General features: G+C 51.1%; 6 protein-coding genes across 6 annotated transcripts; 4 read left to right on the top strand and 2 right to left on the bottom strand.

Moving 5' to 3' along the window:
• Positions 1-198: 198 nt before the first annotated feature.
• On the top strand, positions 199-2,506 carry GT037_003870 (lim domain-containing protein; the record flags this gene model as incomplete). The annotated part of the gene is made up of 2 exons (XM_038928917.1): positions 199-538; positions 597-2,506. The coding sequence occupies 2 exons, from the start codon at positions 199-201 to the stop codon at positions 2,504-2,506; spliced, it is 2,250 nt and encodes a 749-aa protein (XP_038788624.1).
• Positions 2,507-3,994: 1,488 nt separating this feature from the next.
• On the bottom strand, positions 3,995-4,843 carry GT037_003869 (uncharacterized protein; the record flags this gene model as incomplete). Its single annotated transcript, XM_038928916.1, has 1 exon — positions 3,995-4,843. The coding sequence occupies one exon, from the start codon at positions 4,841-4,843 to the stop codon at positions 3,995-3,997; it is 849 nt and encodes a 282-aa protein (XP_038788623.1).
• Positions 4,844-5,917: 1,074 nt separating this feature from the next.
• On the top strand, positions 5,918-7,534 carry GT037_003868 (uncharacterized protein; the record flags this gene model as incomplete). Its single annotated transcript, XM_038928915.1, has 6 exons — positions 5,918-5,985; positions 6,050-6,343; positions 6,396-6,740; positions 6,786-6,903; positions 7,027-7,374; positions 7,451-7,534. Coding segments are annotated over 6 exons (1,257 nt in total), but the record flags the coding sequence as incomplete, so codon positions are not given.
• A 501-nt stretch (positions 7,535-8,035) lies between these two features.
• On the bottom strand, positions 8,036-12,107 carry GT037_003867 (uncharacterized protein; the record flags this gene model as incomplete). Its single annotated transcript, XM_038928914.1, has 2 exons — positions 8,036-8,827; positions 8,877-12,107. The coding sequence occupies 2 exons, from the start codon at positions 12,105-12,107 to the stop codon at positions 8,036-8,038; spliced, it is 4,023 nt and encodes a 1,340-aa protein (XP_038788621.1).
• A 782-nt stretch (positions 12,108-12,889) lies between these two features.
• Positions 12,890-13,870, top strand: GT037_003866 (uncharacterized protein; the record flags this gene model as incomplete). Its single annotated transcript, XM_038928913.1, has 3 exons — positions 12,890-13,062; positions 13,264-13,588; positions 13,637-13,870. The coding sequence occupies 3 exons, from the start codon at positions 12,890-12,892 to the stop codon at positions 13,868-13,870; spliced, it is 732 nt and encodes a 243-aa protein (XP_038788620.1).
• Positions 13,871-14,786: 916 nt separating this feature from the next.
• GT037_003865 (uncharacterized protein) lies at positions 14,787-16,157 on the top strand (the record flags this gene model as incomplete). The annotated part of the gene is made up of 1 exon (XM_038928912.1): positions 14,787-16,157. The coding sequence occupies one exon, from the start codon at positions 14,787-14,789 to the stop codon at positions 16,155-16,157; it is 1,371 nt and encodes a 456-aa protein (XP_038788619.1).
• Between the last annotated feature and the right edge of the window lie 757 nt (positions 16,158-16,914).

Genomic DNA, 16,914 nt, shown 5'->3' with positions numbered 1-16,914 from the left:
GTTCAGCTTTGTTTCTCGGCACGCCCATCTATCATCCGTCCTCGAAGACTGCCGCATGACTTGCTCCCACTTCATGTCACCAAACTTCATATCGCCTTACGAATTAATACCGCTGGACGTGAACGGCCTTACATTGCATGTCCAGGCACGAACGGCCTTGGACTTCTTCCTCGAACCAGCTCTACAAACACGCTCAACATGGAGCGAATGAGCACTCTTCCGACCATCAAGTGTTCGTCTTGCGCAGTGGACATTGATATTCTTCATTTAGCCGACCATGTTTGCGCAGCAGCACCCCCATCGGGTGAGTACAACACGGAAAACTACTATACACATAAGCTTATCAACTCAGCAACGACGGTTCCCGAGCCTATGTCCCCCACCTCAACTGTCTCTCCAGGATCTCCGCCCTCTATAGTCTCGCCGAAATTCAATCGCGCAGCAACTTTTGGTGGACCAACTTTTAGCAACAGATCGGACCGTGTACCGCAATCAGGTCGCATGCCTCCTCCTCCACGGATTGATTCAAACGCAGCCAGTAAGCAAGCAGAGCAGAAAACCATTGTTGCTGGTAGACTTCGTGCTGATTTGTCTAGACAGGCCATTTCGACCGCTAGAACCATCAGTGATGACTAATAAAAGTGATCCCAGAAGCCGCTCTCCAGGTCTAGTACCGCCAAAGTCTCCGTACAAGATGAACCGCAGTGTGACAAGCCCTGTTCCGCGATCCATGGCACCCCCATCGCCCGATTACACTTCCAACTTGGACTCTGCCTTCCCGCGATTTCCGTCCAAGAACAGTGCTTCCAAAAATGCCAAACCTCAACCACGAGAACGACTAGAGCCGTACCAACAGAACTATACTCAGCCGAGCCCTCTTTTTGCACCACTAAGCCCACGGTTCGATGGCGGAGAAAATGTGACCAAGCGTATGAACAGCATTGCGCCAGGGCCATTTGACGGTACGGCTGATCGAAGGCCAAGCACAGCGAGCGCAACAAGACCATTTGCGGAGGATGGGCAAGCACTTGGCCATAGGAGGACGGGTACACAGGATAGTATCGGGAGCAACAAGAGCATGCCGAAACAGCGCGGATCTGTCACTTCGAATGCGTCACGAAGTTCGGCATACTCTAACCGCAGCATAGGCCTCCCATCCCGCCCGAAGCCGGGCATGGGCGGTACCAATGCTTTGCCGCCGCTATCAACCACATCCGAACAGGCCGAAGGTATTGACGCTTTCCTGGACCGGTTGCAGAGAGAATCTACGAAGCCTTCTCAGGCACCTCAGGAGAACTTGGCAAGAGCAAATCCGTCACGACAGAATAGTAGAGAAAGGAGAGAACCTCCACCAAGGCCTAGGAGGCCGTCAGAGAAAGATCTACCACCATCTGATATGACTGATCTGCAACCTCCAGAGTTTATGTCTCTCTCGAGCAATATGTTTCCTTCTCGAGGTTCAAGCCGAAGCGGTTCAGAGAGTGATATGCCTCGAGGCCTCGCGCCGTCTCACACTTTACGTCCACCGCCACCGGTAGCTTCTGGGCTTGGTGATGCGTCCTTGAACGCGCTCCACACGCCTTCGGACTCTGGCTTCTCGGATGATTCGTACGCCAGCTCTGGCTACCGAAGTGTAGCAAGCTCGAGGTCAAGCCCACCGGAGTCCGAAGCTGCGCACTCACGCCAAACTTCCAAGATTAGTCGTCCCGACAACATTGTTGAAGAGGGTGTTGAAAGAAGCGCAAGCCCAGAGTCCTATGCTGAAGCACGGCCTGTTCGAGCACCTCGAAGCTACATGAGGCCTGATGGTGCGGAGCCATACCCACGTGCGCTCTCACCGGGATATCGCCAGGACACATTTCCGCCCGGAGGATATGCAAGGTATCCAGAGTCGCCTATGGATCCCGCCATACAGATGGGTGCGCCGACGCCACGCGACACATTCGACCCAGTATCTCCGCAGGACCCAGCAGAAGTCAATGTAAGCCCGCCGAGGCATATGGCCGATCCCGAACCTCAGCAGCAAGAGGTGCGCCGACCCAAAGCCTCCAGCAAAGGCAACTGCCGCGGGTGCTCCGAACCGATCGTTGGAAAGTCCGTGAAGGATTCTTCTGGTCGCCTTACTGGACGCTACCACAAGCATTGCTTTGTCTGCAGAACGTGCGCCGATCCCTTTCCGACAGCGGAGTTTTATGTCTTCGAGAACTCGCCATACTGTGAACAACACTACCACAAGCTCAACGGATCTCTGTGCAATGCCTGCAACCGCGGCATCGAAGGCCAATATCTCGAAACGGACTTGAGCCAAAAGTTTCATCCAAGATGTTTCACATGCACGACCTGTCGCATCGTCCTCCGCGACGGTTACTTCGAGGTCGCTGGCCGGCGATACTGTGATCGACATGCGCAAAGTGCCGCAGCTCCTCCGAGGAGTAACCTAGGCCCGGGCAATTACAGACCGCGAAATCTCCAGAAGCGTGGTACAAGACTCATGATGATGGCTTGAACTGCTTACTTCTAACGTTGCCTTTATTGCTTCTTCTTTGCTTATATTCTGCTTTTCTTTTGTCACGTCCTTTAGCGATCTGGTTTTTTTGGGCCTTTTGCATGAATATTCACCCTCTTCATTCTTTCCGATACCCGGCGAGTCCGCTGTTTCTTTACCATCTCTTCTGCGTTATACCCCTTACTCTATACATTCGCTACACCTTATAATCATCTTTTGTATCGGTATTGAATGATAGACAAGCACCACTTCTTGTGGTCGCTTTGGGTGGTGCTTGATATACCACTTTCCGTTAGACAGGCTTTAGTCTCTGGGAGACTGATCTTACTTTGTTTATCACGAGGTCCGACTGCACGTGTACATATCTATGTAGCATACTTAATGTTTACTGTTCATCGCGGTGAGCTTATGAACATCGAACATGAGGCTTGATTGTGCTTCCTTACCTCGTGGTAAAATATCATCACCGCATTGCATGGCACACAGCTTCATGGAATGTACAAACTAAACAGCTGAAAGATCAAAAAAAAAGAAAAGAAAAAAGAAAAAAACATAGGCAGCCCTGGAAGAGGGCGCACCCGTTGACAACCAACGTCATTTGTCGCTATGCTGGCATGTACGCCTACACCCAAGAGCGATAGTCGACTGTTTGGTCGACTACTTACGTCTGCGACTTGGAGATCTCCATTCAAGAATCTCCATCGCGACATCGTTTTGCACTTGCCGTAGGATTACCACTTGGATGGTCGAAACGCTGTCATACTTCAATGATGCACGAACACAATACATTCAATCAAGTAGAGAAGTATATATGCAATGTCCTCGATGCGCTCTAGGACCTCTTGCATAAAAGCCATAACATCTTTTGATACGATACAGCTACAGCATCTATCAAAGCCTAAGCAACAGCGTTGTCTGTCCGACTAAATCAACAACCACCAATTACATAAAGAATATGTGTCTCATGGACCAGTCCCTCTTACATCTATCAAGAAACCCAGATCCGCTTCCTCCTCCCACTCCTCCTCCATCGCCGCCACGTCCAAACTCAGCCAGCTCAACTGGTAAAGCACAGCCTGCAATCCGCGGCCCGGTAGGTTCTCAGCTTTCGAAAATACAAATCAAACATGAACTAATATCCATGGAAGAAACCTGATCCTACAACGCCGTCACCACCGCCTTCTGGTCCGCCCAACTCGCCCAACAATCAACTTCAACAATTCGACTTGATTTCCAGCGCTAGGAATTTTGTTATAAGTTGTCTCTAGAAACCAATTGTGGAAACGTACAGTCAAGGGTGTGGTGTACGCCAATGGCTATCATGCTAGAGAATGCAGGTTATCGAATTTGATGGAATCTGATGATGGCTCTGCAGTACATGCTTGGATACTGTAGTTCCCAACCTTTCCCCAACACCACAGACGACAATATTCCATAGCATGATTTAACGATGCAGATGAAAATACCATGCTACTACCCTAGCGAAGCTTACTTCTGAGCGATAACCACCCATTGACTAGCCCTCATCCATACTTCATCTCCAACCTTCTTGGTGCCCTCCTGCTCCAAGATATGCTTCACAAGTAGATCGACAGCTTCGTCCCATCTCTCACCATCCGTCTCCTTCCAGCCCCCTATGTTACCCAAATACGCCCAAGACTTTTCTGCCCAATCTTTCAAATCGGTAGTCTTCGCCCACGCCTCGCTCCTTTCGACTCTCATATTCTGCTTCAAGAAGCCTGCTTCCAACATCACTTTCTGGATTTGCTGCCCGTCTTTCCAGATGATGGGAGGTGCTGGGTAGGGGTTTCCTGGACGGAGTGCTTGATGTACGAGCGCAAAGGGTGGTAACCAAGTGACATCCTCCCAGCAATTTACTACAGCGGTCCCGCCAGGTTGAAGTGTACGGTAGATTTCTTTGGCACCGTCGAGGCCAGCACCAGTAGTAAAGAAAATACCGATGTTATTGATAGAGTGCGTAAAGTGGTTGTCGGGAAACGATAGACTCTCAGACTTCTGGTTGGACACATAGATCGGCCAGGAGTTTCTATCTGCATCTGATCGAAGCTTGCCGAGGAAGACTTGATCGATATCCGTGGCGTATATCTTTAGATCTGATGGCGCATTTGAGGAAAGAATTATGCGAGAGACTGTTCCGGCACCACATGCGTTGTCATGGATAACCGAGGTTGGGGGTATGGGTGGGAGGAGAGACAAGTTGTGAGCTGCGAATTGAGAAGTAACTGCCCCACCTGTGGCTTCGTACACATCGACTTTATTTTGGCCTTCAAGTAAGATAGCGACCTGTTTTGGCTGGTGTTCAGTGTTAGAAGCCATATCAAAGTTCTGTGGGTTTATGCTTGGGTATCATCAGCCTCTTAAATACCAATTTTTCTTAGTCCAATACTCCCTGGTGATTATGCTACAAGTGTCGATTCGTGCGTCTGTTAGGCCGCAAAGAACTTAGTCATCCCTTTCATGTCTCACGCCTCTGTACTGTCAGGCAAGCTTGATTGGTGGATCCGTAGGCAGTCACACGTGGTGCTTACTTCGGGGAATGGATCATATTCTGCCTAAACGGACCTAGAAGATTACGGGCTGCAGTCAGAATCATACTATGACGGACGACCTAGACGCAGTGGCGGACTTCTTCAGAGCTGGAGATGACGGGGCTCGGAGGAGACTGGAGCGGATGACGCGCTCCAAGCTTCGGATCCGGACCCCTCGCGCTTGAGCCAGCAATTCTCGTCCCTCTCCCCCCAACAGTACAGCGCCTCGAACCTGGTACAATTCCCAATGCATCGTGTCAATGACTCCTTTTCCTCAAAACTTCGTGATTCGTTACCAATCAATATTGCCCCTCTCACATTTGAACAACCCGATATACTCAAAGACCTGCCTAGATAGGCTTTTAGCCTGTCACAGTTCTCCATAATCATGGTCTGAAATACGAATTGCTGCAAGAAGCCGTATCACGGTAACATTCCGACTGCTTCGCTGAGCATCTCCTGATAGGTATTACATACTGTTGAACAAGAGTACAGAATTCTGTACCGGAATCGGTTTAGTATAATAGATCGCCCATGGTAGCATTATGGTCCTCTCACAAGCAAGTTCCTAGAACATGTTCTTGTACATCCTCTTCCTGCTTGGCATAAGCCATGCAATTGCGCCACAGCCACAGTTCGTGTTATCGTCACTACAACTCAAGCATTGATCACTATATATAGTCCAATATACTCGCCTCTACGACCACCTTCCGTATCTCTGGCAGTTCGGTCGCCTTACACCAGCGCCTGGAGCACGACTTATGGTGGCAGCACACTTAACAATCGAAACGCTACTTTTTGGAACGGAAGACCTATAGGATGGACTGGTATTGTACGTGTGGATGGAACGTCTTACGAACACATGGGGGACTCGCCTTCCGTCAACGATCTCCATGAAGCAATACCGCTGACCGTATCTTACGACTCACAGTACGTAACATTCCTGTATGAGCTGCACGTAAGATATATACTGACTTCGCACATGTACCTTTAGCTACAGTAAATTCACTTTTGACGCTGGACCCGTAAGAGTCGAGGCGCGATTCTTTTCTCGTATCCTGCCGCAAGATCTTTGTAAGAGTAGTGTTCCGCTCAGCTATCTGGAAGTTGCGTACATCACCACCGATGGAACTTCACATGATGTACAACTTTATTCAGGTGTGGATAACAGTTGGCTAGCGGGTGGCAATTCAACGATGCGATGGAGTATGGACTATCCCGGCGAGTCTTTCGATGATCACAAATGCCCAACCAAGGCCACGGGAACTCCCGAAACATTATACCATTGGTGAGTTCCCTGGAAGAAGAACATGTTTGATACGTATCTGATTAGCTCGAAGGGAAGCAGAGATCCTGGATCAGGTTTCATGGTTTGAACGTGGTCTTAGAAATGAACCATACTGGGGCAAGCTACACTACATTTCTTCTCCTCGTCATGCCACAGAATTTAGTTTCGCCAATGGATTAGCAACCACTACACGGAAGCAGTTCGTTCGCGATGGCGTACTGGATCGTGCCTTTGATCAGGATCAGCCTCGACGGCCAGACGACAGGGTGCCTGTGTTCGCTTATTCCTATGCCTTCATGACCAGCCAGTCAGGATCGGTGTTATACACTATTGGTACGAACCAAGAGCCTGCTGTGCACTACCGTACCGCCATCGAGGATGTCGAGCTTCAGCCATGGTGAATGACGAATAATTGTTATCTCACCATCAACAACATGATCAGTAAACACTACAAAGGCTACACCGCTTCTGCGAAAGAGGCCAAAGTTTGGACCATGCAACTTCGCCATGACGCCGCTACCTACTACGCTAAGGACAGAGCGAAAGATGACAGTACAGAAGTATCTTCTATGTCGGAAGAGGTGTCATACTATGCCATTCTCACACTTTCCACTCGCCAGATCTTGGCTACGAATGTTCTCACAGAATATGCAGACAACGCTACGGGAGCAACCATCTTCTAGAAAGAAATTTCAGACGGAAAGGTGAACACAGTTGATGTGATCCATCCTGCATTGTCCTTTTGGCTTTACGCAAACCCTGAGCTTCTTCGCTTGCTGCTCAAGCCCATCTTCGAGTTCCAGGAGTCTGGACTTTACTATGAGCGATATGCCATGCATGATATTGGTCGCTTTTACCCAGATGCTATAGGCTATTTCAGCTCAAGCATACCGGGCGAATGGGGTGAAGAAGCCATGCCTGTTGGAGAGAGCGCCAACATGATAATCAGGGCTTATTCGTACTTCATGGCTACTAACAGCACTGAGTATCTGGCAACGCACTTTGATATACTCAAGCGATGGACAGTTTACGTGATTGAAAAGAGCCTATACCCTGAACATCAGACTACTACAGGTAAGTCATGTTCCAAAGTAACAGCGCGCATAGACCCATATTGACGAGACCAAAGATGATTTTAACGATCCCATCGCCGATAATACTAACCTCGCGATTACGATTGTTTCAGCAACCAGGTCAGTGTCCAGAGGGATTACTTGTTTCTTAGAGCTGTACCCTAGCTATGCGACACCCTGACGTTTACGCTATATTTCACGCCAACTTGATACCGAATATCTGACGGTGTGTAGCTGTAATGTATAGTGTCCATATAGTACCACTGATGAATAGCGGGCTTGTTTGTATGCCATCACGTCACAATGCTTGATGTAGCCTACTCTGAATCGCTACGATGATGCCATGTTTTTGGATTCATTGCGTCTGTGCGCTTATGGAATACTTCCTTCTAATCCATGCCTTCCCCTCTTCTCGAGTCATGCATTCGAACATTCCTTCATGTTTTATCGGGCCCACAGGAGTGTCTTCCCTGTCTAAAAATCGCGAACACGAGTATAATCGGAAATTCATGTGCAAATCCATCCTATTACTAAGGACATGAGGAAGGGAGATTTCACTGTGGTGTTGGCCAAGGTAGATGAAGGATACAGACGTCTTGATCGTTTGCGGCGTTCGCCACTAACGATCACGTTCCTTAAGCTCCTCTGCAACAGCCTTGAGACCCTTCTCATGCTCTTTCTGAATCTGATCCCAGTACTGTGCCCAGACACGTAATTGTGAGTCGTCCTGGCCTACGCCAGCCTCGGTACCCATCTGCTTGTTGATTTGAATGGACACTTTGAGCACACCCTTAGCACCCTCGTGAATCTTCTCAATCTCCTGCTTAACTGCGTTCTCCTTGGGCTTAACGGCAAGTACAATGCGGAAATTCTCTGCAAGCGAATCCAGGCGCGAGCGTACCTGGTCTGGTGCGATTACCATGAGCTTCGTGAGCATAAGGTTGCATAGGATTCGGATGTCGTGCTCGTCAGTGATACCAGCGACAATGCGGTCGAAGAAGTCTGAGACCTCGATGGGTGATAGTCGTGCAAAAGCCTTCTCAAGAAGAGCGTAGAGAGTCTCGTAAGCGCTCTTGCGGATCTCTAGGCCATCGTCGACCTTGAGCTTGAAAGGACCCATTTGCACCTCACGGATAAGCTCGGGTTTGATGACGGTCTCCTTCATGGCCAGTGGAAGTAGCTGGTCTAGCGCAGGTAAAATGATGTCGGGTTTGTTGTGCATGGCAGAGTTGAATGTCATAAGAGCTAGACGACGGTTCTCAAGATCCGGCTCGTTAAGCATCTGTACCAGCATAGGTACGACAATCGGTTTGAGGTATTCGTCATAAGCTTCGTCAGTGTCGGTGAAGGTATATCGTAGAGCAGAAATGACCATAGCACGTAAGCTTCCTTTGCGGTCGTTCAAGAACGCCTAGATTACTGGTTAGCTGTTGAAGACACATATAAGAAGCAGACCTTACCTGGAGTTGAGGAAGATGAGTCTTGGGGTCGATGATGGTAAGTCTGCCAATACATTCTGCACCGATAGCTTTATTGTCCTCGAGTTGAGAAGCAACGACAAGATTCTGCCAAAGTGTTGATGCGTACGGAATGATCTCCGACTCTGTATCGTCGTGCTGAAGGATTTCCTTGATGGAGTGTAGGAAGAGATACTGCGGAGAAGAGGGTTGTCCCATAGTTGACAGGATAACAGGAAGATACTTGCTGACACTTCCAGCACCTGCTCGGCCAAGCGCGACAGCAGCCGCAAGTGGCACGTTCTCGGACTTAATAGAGAAGTACTTGATGAATAGTTTCGGATCGACGGTAGATTGAGCGCCTAGGCGCAACGCAGACTCTCCAAGCACAACAAGAGCAAGACACTTTCGCTTGTCATCTTGAGCAGTCTCAAGCTCGGTGATGAATTGCTCGAGCTTCACGCCAACACTGTCGCCGCCATATACGAGCAAGTTACCGATGACCTTGCCGACAACCTCTGGATGCCCAGATACACCAACCTGTTGTAGCAGCGCTTGCATCAAGGCTTGTCCAGCGCGTTGCTCGCCAATAATACGCACTAGCTTGAGTAGTGCATCTAACGGCGTACCGCTTATTGAGCCTTGAGCAACTTGGCAAAGAGCCCCGTTGAGGTCGGATGTCATTGTGGTTTGCGCATCATCCTTGACGAACGTAGCCAGGATGATAAGAGCCGGGCCTAGGAGATGAAGGTCACTAGCGTTGAGCAGCGGTAGCAGCATTTCCACCACCTGCGCTTTGGTCTGGCTATCGAGCTGGCTCCGCGACAGCGAGTTCAGTGCGAGAGTACGAAGGGCGCTCAGGCTGGCACCACGCAACACACGACTGGCCTTCCGCAGTTGCGCAGCCAGTTCCAGTGCGACATTCTGTACCCACTTGGCTGACAACTCGTTTTGCGCCTTGGTATGGGCAGCAACCGAATCAACAGCACGTACGGAAGCGAGTCGTGTGAGCTCATTCTTCAGGCGGTCCGCTAAAAGTTCAAGTCCAGACGTTCGCTTCTGTGATGAAAGGAGACCCTGCTCGCCAGAACTCCTACCAAGTAACAGTCCAAGAACGTGGATAGCACTCCGTCGAACTTCAACGTCGGCGTCATTCGCTGATATCCGATTGAACAGCGCATCAAATAGTTGCTCCAGATGCTGCTGGTTCTCCGTTCCTGATGTGGCTGCTCGGGGAGGTGTGAGCGCCTTGATAACTTGTTCTGTTGCTGCGAGAGCCTCTATAGACAATTTGCTGTATTTGTCCTTGACCCCAAGAAGAAGCGCGTCGATGATGGACGCCACATACGGCTGAATGGACTTGGAGGAATGAGTGTCGGCAATGGCTCCTATCAGCTGCAATGCTTGAGTGCGCAAACTATTGGCGGTGGCGGAAGCACTGCTTGTGGTGCCCCCAGCAACCTTGGCAGCTTCTACTACAGGGCTGATGAGTTGGTTCAGATAACCATCCAGACCGCCACGCTGGGTAATAACGATGTCCTTGATTAGAGAGATGCATGCCTGTTTAGTAGTGGGCGGGCATGATGACTGCTTCAGAAGCTGCGCAATGCCCTTGACGATGTCCGGGCTGAGCTTGGCTAAGCTGGCCCGGGGACCGACTGGAGGTGTACTAGCTGGTGCTGGTGAAGCATAGCCCATGGACAAAGATGAGCTAGCCTGCAGGTCAAACATGCTGGCATCACTGCCACCACGGCGACGCTTCTTGCTTGGCGGTGGTAGCATCATCCCGCTTTGAGGAATTTCATCCGAGAATTTGACAGGCGAGGGGCCGTCACCAGACTTCTTGATGAGGTTGGATAGCGTGGCCATGACTTCCAGACGAACGTTGTCCTCCCGCTCCCTGAATCTCGTTATGAGTGCTGGGGCAACCCGCTCATAAAGGGTTCCGTCTTCGAGGAGATCGCCATTGCTTCGCGTAGAAATCAGAGTGTACAGCACCTTGGCTGCACACCTACGAACCTTCCAGCTCGCGTCCTCATCATCATCGTAGCCTGTCTCTTCTTCAAAGTCTTCGCCCTCCAGCGCATCTTCTTCGTCACTCGGCATGTCGTCGTCATCTTCATCATCGTCTTGCGCGAGGTTCGGATCGTATTTGAGATAGCGTGTTGCTGCTTCGATGGCTTCGTTGGTGTACATGCGCATATCCTGCGAGCAAGAGGCAAGGAAACCATCTAGAGCGATAAGGGCGGCTTCCAGCACCTCGTCGATTTCGGGATCGCGTTCGCCTTCGTCGTCCGAGACGTCCATCTCTTCGTCTTGCTCTTGCGTGCTCAATGCGCTGAGGACAAAAGGCGCCAGTGTCTTTAGGTAGGGACCGAACTTGCGTGGAATGGAACGGGCCATGGATCCTAGAATGGTGATGTACAATTTCCGCTTGCTGCGAGTGATATGGGGATCACGTAGAAGTTCGATGACCTTTGAAAGGAAATTGCTCAGTAGCTGGTCTGAAAAGTAGCCAGCCAATACCGAGACGGCTGTGACGGACTTCTTCTTCATCATGGAACTTGCTCGGTCGTTCTCGAGGATTGCAAAAGTAATCTGCTGCAGTGCTTGGATTTCCACATCCTGCAACATGGAACCAAAGCACCGACTGACTTCGATGAGAACATCGAGGGCGTTGCTGTCTGAGCCCTTTTCCAGGTCGTCCTGCAACATGCCCTTGGGCGGCTGAGTCAAGCCCTGCTGGGCTGGTGGTATGACATTGTATCCGATCAGACGCGGAATCAGGACCCTGCTGATGGCGCTGTATGCATCTAGTACCGACTTGCTGCGCGCAGCGCCGGTGGTGGGACGGGGGAGTGAAATGACGACTTCTCGCAGGGCCATGGCAGGTATGGACTGGTCGACTGTGTTGCCTGTGGGAAGAGTAGAGAGCTTGTCGATCATGACAGGCAGCGTCTTGTCATTGATCCTGTTGACAAAGGGCCCCAGACACTTGAGGGCTTGGTTCTGAACCTCGCCATTGGTGTCGACCAGTGTTGTGAGCAGTCCCTCGACCGTCTTTGCCGAGACAACATCATCGTGGAGGAGCAGGCCTGGGTGCGCTACTTGGAGGATATCGTGTAGGTCGCTCAAGGCCATGAAGCGGAAATCGGGGTCATCGTCGGCGAATCGGGGAAGCAGCTGGGCTACGTTATGGGCGGTCGGGTTGGGCGGGACCGAAGAGGGCGCCATCGCTGGTGTTTAGAAGGCTTGCAGCCCTTCGCAGGTCTGGTATCACAAAGGTGAGCCCACAGTCTGGGGCGCGTGCAGTGTGGCGGGGCAGCTATGGTGGGGTTGAGGTTGCAGGGCAGCACCAAAGTCGCAGTGGAGAGGTTGGCGAGTGAGAGACAAAGAGAAAAGCTGGGGAGGGAGCTTTGGTTTATTGTGCGAGGCGAGGTACCCGTGGGCCGGTTTGGGAGAGGAAGAGCGCGATGGAAGGTTTTGGACAATTGTTGCCTGCGCGTTGCTTTCGAGAGCTCCAGCCTACGCACGGCCTCTGACTTCGCAGAGGACCTTGAGCTTCCCAACATGGTAAAACCATGGCACTGTTTTGCTCTTCTATGCTTGCTGGACAAAGCCTGCAGTGAAGCGTACATATGCGTGCTTTGTATACAATACTTAGACAGCTACGGCGTGTTTGACCACTGCCGACTCGGACAGGTGCTGCTTCCGGACTGACTGGACACACAGCTCGCTCCAACCAGCACGACAAAGGCCAACGAGCGGACATACGTCGAAGCTTCGTGCATTCCGTCTACAGACCATAAAAGTGTCGGATCAAACATGTCGAGGACCACACGTGATGCAAGAACGCGAGCTAGACCTCGGGAGCAGGGGCCACATTGTGCACTGTTCCGGTGACGTACCGATAATTCTCACGACCTGACGTGATCTTCCTCTTGCGCGCATCTCAACTACGATTCTGCCACCAATTGCCCATCGCGAGCTTCAATTGATCCATCAACAGCTTCACCATGTCTTTCATCAGATCTTCCGCACTACGCGCCTCCTCATTAGTTCGCGCTGCCCGCCCAGCGAGGTATATCCGCACTGCCGAGCTCCAGCCATGGCAACGAGCTGTCCAACGCCGAACATATGCCAGCGGCCACGGTCCCGAGGGCGATGCTAAGAGCAGTGATGTCCCATGGTATGTCAAATTGCTTTCCGATGATTCAGGTGTGCGCGAGCGTGGATATGCGGCGTGTATCTTGGTTGGAATAGTGTACAGCTTCTAAATAGAGCATGGTGTGTGTGTGTGGAAGTACTATTCCGTTTTTGTAAAGCAACCAGATTGCCTACTTCTTATGTCAAGTCTTCGATACACACTTGATGCTAATCGGATCTTCAGGATGGCCGCCGCCGTAGTTGGCACCGCTGTTGGTCTCTACACTGTCGTAAACCAAGATACAAACCACGGCGCCGAACACCACCCTCTCGGCGACCCACATGGCGAGGGCGGTGCCCAAAAGACTGGTACCGGATCTACCGTAGGCGAGGAGAACAAGCAGGATGAGCCTGAGGAGGAGACCGAGGAGGAATCCAAGGAAGAGTCCAAGGAAGAGTCCAAGGAGGAATCTAAGGAGGAGCCAAAGAGCGACCAGCAAAACCCATCCAAGCCCACCAAGGAGAACAGCGAGGAGAAGGACACGCAATCTCCTGACCAATCTGACAAGGTCAGTATAGCTGCAGGTTGAATGTTGATGGCATGCTAACTGGTACAGCCCGATCCCCGTAAGGAGGAGACCAAGAGCCAGAACGAGATGTCAGGCAAGCAAAAGGGACTGTCCAACGACAACACCGAACACACTTCGCAGATTTCCAAGCAACCCGAGAAGAGCAAGAAGGGCGAGGGCGTTGCTGAGACTGCTAAGCTACAAGGAACTGTCTCTACCGAGCGTCCCGGTGCGGAGAACAAGGAGGAGCGTGGAAAGGCTCAACAGGACAAGGACGCATAGATTATACCGTCGTCTCCACCCGATTCACCTCGATCACCATAATACCTCCACGGTGCCGCATACCCGCTGCCCTTGTATAGCCTCGAATCAGATCAATTGATCATTTCATACTTGAGTGTGTCGTGGGACTTCACTAGCAGCGTCGGAGTTCTGTCAAAGTCCAACCACAATATCCACCGGTAATTTGTTCAAGATTACTGGAATGCTGTTAGCGTAATTGTAATGCTGTTGCCATGATGCAAGCGTCGTTGGCTTGAAACAAATCGACGGTTCGACCCGCTATGTCTGCGCCACTGAGGCTGTGCTCATCATGTTCAGTCTGCATCGTTTCCACTTATGAACAATATTTGCCTACATGCAAGAGAGTGTCCATCTACGCGACCCAACAATGGTCATCGGAAATGCGTAGTGGAGGAGGCAGCCTCATGATTGGTTGGAGGATCTGGGCCGAGCCACCCGTAAGCGCCCGCCATCTCGCTCCGCGACGCTGTCACACCTCAACTCCAGCCTCGATTGGCCAAGCCCGCGCCTCACTGCATGTCTAAAAAGAGGGCCATCTTACGGCGGGAGCTCTACGAATCTCTATTCACTATGTTGCTCGCCTACGACATGAGGCAGGGCCAAGAGCCAACCAGAGCGCAAGGCGGCTCTGATGCAGGGCTGGCTTTCTTTGGACCTCGTACTTGTGCATGTACCGACTTGATGTGCAGGCCTTTGACCTGATATCAGACCTCCTGGCCCCCGGCTTGATCATTTTCTATAATCCAGCTTACCTTCGGACAACTCACAGCTAACTGTGCCACCGGATATTGCCGCTGACCCTGCACTCAAAGTCAATAGCGGCTTCACATACGATACAGCTTGTCTCTCGACGCCTCGATTGCAGGTATACGTTTTCCGTGAACCAACGCGCATCATGGATCCGCGACAGCATGGACACAGCCAGCAGCTTCAGCCTCAAATGACCTCCCGACAACACAACAGGTTTTCATGGCAGCAACCTCCCGAAGAAGATGCTCCGGCCTACCCACAATCGCAACAACAAACTCCACAGCATCAGCCATACCAGCAGCCATACCAGCAGCCATACCAGCAGCCGACACAGCCTCAGCAATCCCAAGTTAGCAGTGATGCATCGAGGCACTTCTCCTATGCACAAACACCTGCGGAGATGCGCGCCTTTGTGTATACGTCTTCGCCAAGTGATCCTCCTATGCCACAGTCGATACCAATATCACTGCCAACATCGCCAGTGGGATACACGCCTATTGATCCGCGCCCGCAATCGATGCTCGATGCGCAGCTTCCGGTCGTTCCGCCCCAATCCCAAACGGCTTACACACCGTCGTCTTACGCGCAGGACGTTAAACCTCCCGTCTCTCCCGTCTCGCCTCAGCATACCTCGCAAACGCAACATTTTTCGCCCGTCTCTCCGATACCACAGCCACAACACAATGAACAGAGACCCGAAGTTGATACACAACAAAGCAGACACGCGCGGCAGATGAGCAATCTGTCCCCAATCAATACAAACATCCGGACGTATGCCATGCCTCCCATCCCTCCTACACCCCCTTCAGGTACACATCAGACCTCGCCGTTACCGCACAAGACACCAATCACTCCTGTCTCTGCCAATTCAATGCACAAAGACCAGCCACGGATCGACCCAACATCTCCCACGAACCGAATATCGCCATATCCAAACGAGCCCTACTCACCGCACGGCTTTACATCAGGCCAAAACAACAACTTCCATGCGGTCTTCTCTCCTGATGCTGCACATGGTCCCAACGGACTGGATTTTGCTGCACACCAACCAGGCCAAATTTCGCATCCGAATATGGAACTCGAGAAATCTAAAGAATGGTCGAACGGCCTCTGTGCGTGCAGTCCGGATCCTTCAACCTGTCTGACGGGTCTCTTTTGTCCTTGCATTCTTTACGGCCGTACCTCGTACCGCCTTTCTCAGAAATCTGCAAAGAAAGACCCGACAGACATGCTCGGGCATAGCTCCACTAATGGACACTGTATAGTCATGGGATTGTCATGCGGACTATGGTGGCTGTTTCCCATGCTACAACGAACACGTATACGGCGTGCGTATAAGCTCGATGGCAGTTTTGGAAGCGATCTGCTCAAGGGGTGTTGCTGCTGTTGCTGTGTCACGGTACAGAACGAGAGGGAGGTCAAACACAGAGAGGAGGTTAGCAGACGGTGGGCCGGTCCGGCGAGTACAGATGCTTACACGAGGACTGGAGGCATGGTGTACAAACCGCAACAATAAAGAATGAGCATGTAGACCTTGCATTTGTAGTTTCTTTTCATTCAATGATACCCACGGTCCTTTTGTTGTGCGACAAGCACATCTTAGATGATTTGTCGTAACCAAGCATGTGCGTACAGTGCCCAGTCATGTGTTCCATGCCATAGTTATTACCACTGACGCCTTCACAGCAGAGTACAAGCGCGTCCGCCTATCTCCATTGCTTTGCAGAGCTTGCTTAATGTGGCCCGCCATCCTTCCTCTGCTGTATGTTGCTTGCATGCATCTCACCGGTTATCCCACCTGCCTCCCTTGAACCCTTCATCAGCCACGACGCCTGACGCTGCACAGTTATTGCACATGCCTGGACATCTAATCGTCCGCCTCTTGACGTTGTAGAGCCTACAAACTGTTTCGGGAACGCCGTCGTCGATAGTGTGACAACGTATAGTTCGTGCCATTGGAGTGTATTCGTGGTTACAGTCTTTGTACTGAGTCCAAAGTCTTTGACACATATCCTGAGTAGGGCTGTAGAGCTAAGCGTATGACTTCGAGTATGACGATTTGAGCTGGTTGCTTTGAAATGTATTGATGCTTTTGGTGGTATGTTCCTACAGCGCTTGCAGATATGTGCTTTGGGACTTGAGAGTAGGTATGAGGATTAATATACTTCCTTACTGAAAAGCCGTTTTGTAGGCATGGTTTATACATTCACAACTTAGCCAATCGACTTCCTGTCTTAGACTGATAACTCCTCGTACTGTGAGCTCGCTCATTC

This window comes from Alternaria burnsii (assembly GCF_013036055.1).
Source record: "Alternaria burnsii strain CBS107.38 chromosome Unknown 730, whole genome shotgun sequence".
Lineage (NCBI taxonomy): Eukaryota > Fungi > Ascomycota > Dothideomycetes > Pleosporales > Pleosporaceae > Alternaria > Alternaria burnsii.
This window is presented reverse-complemented; position numbering and strand designations above follow the sequence as displayed.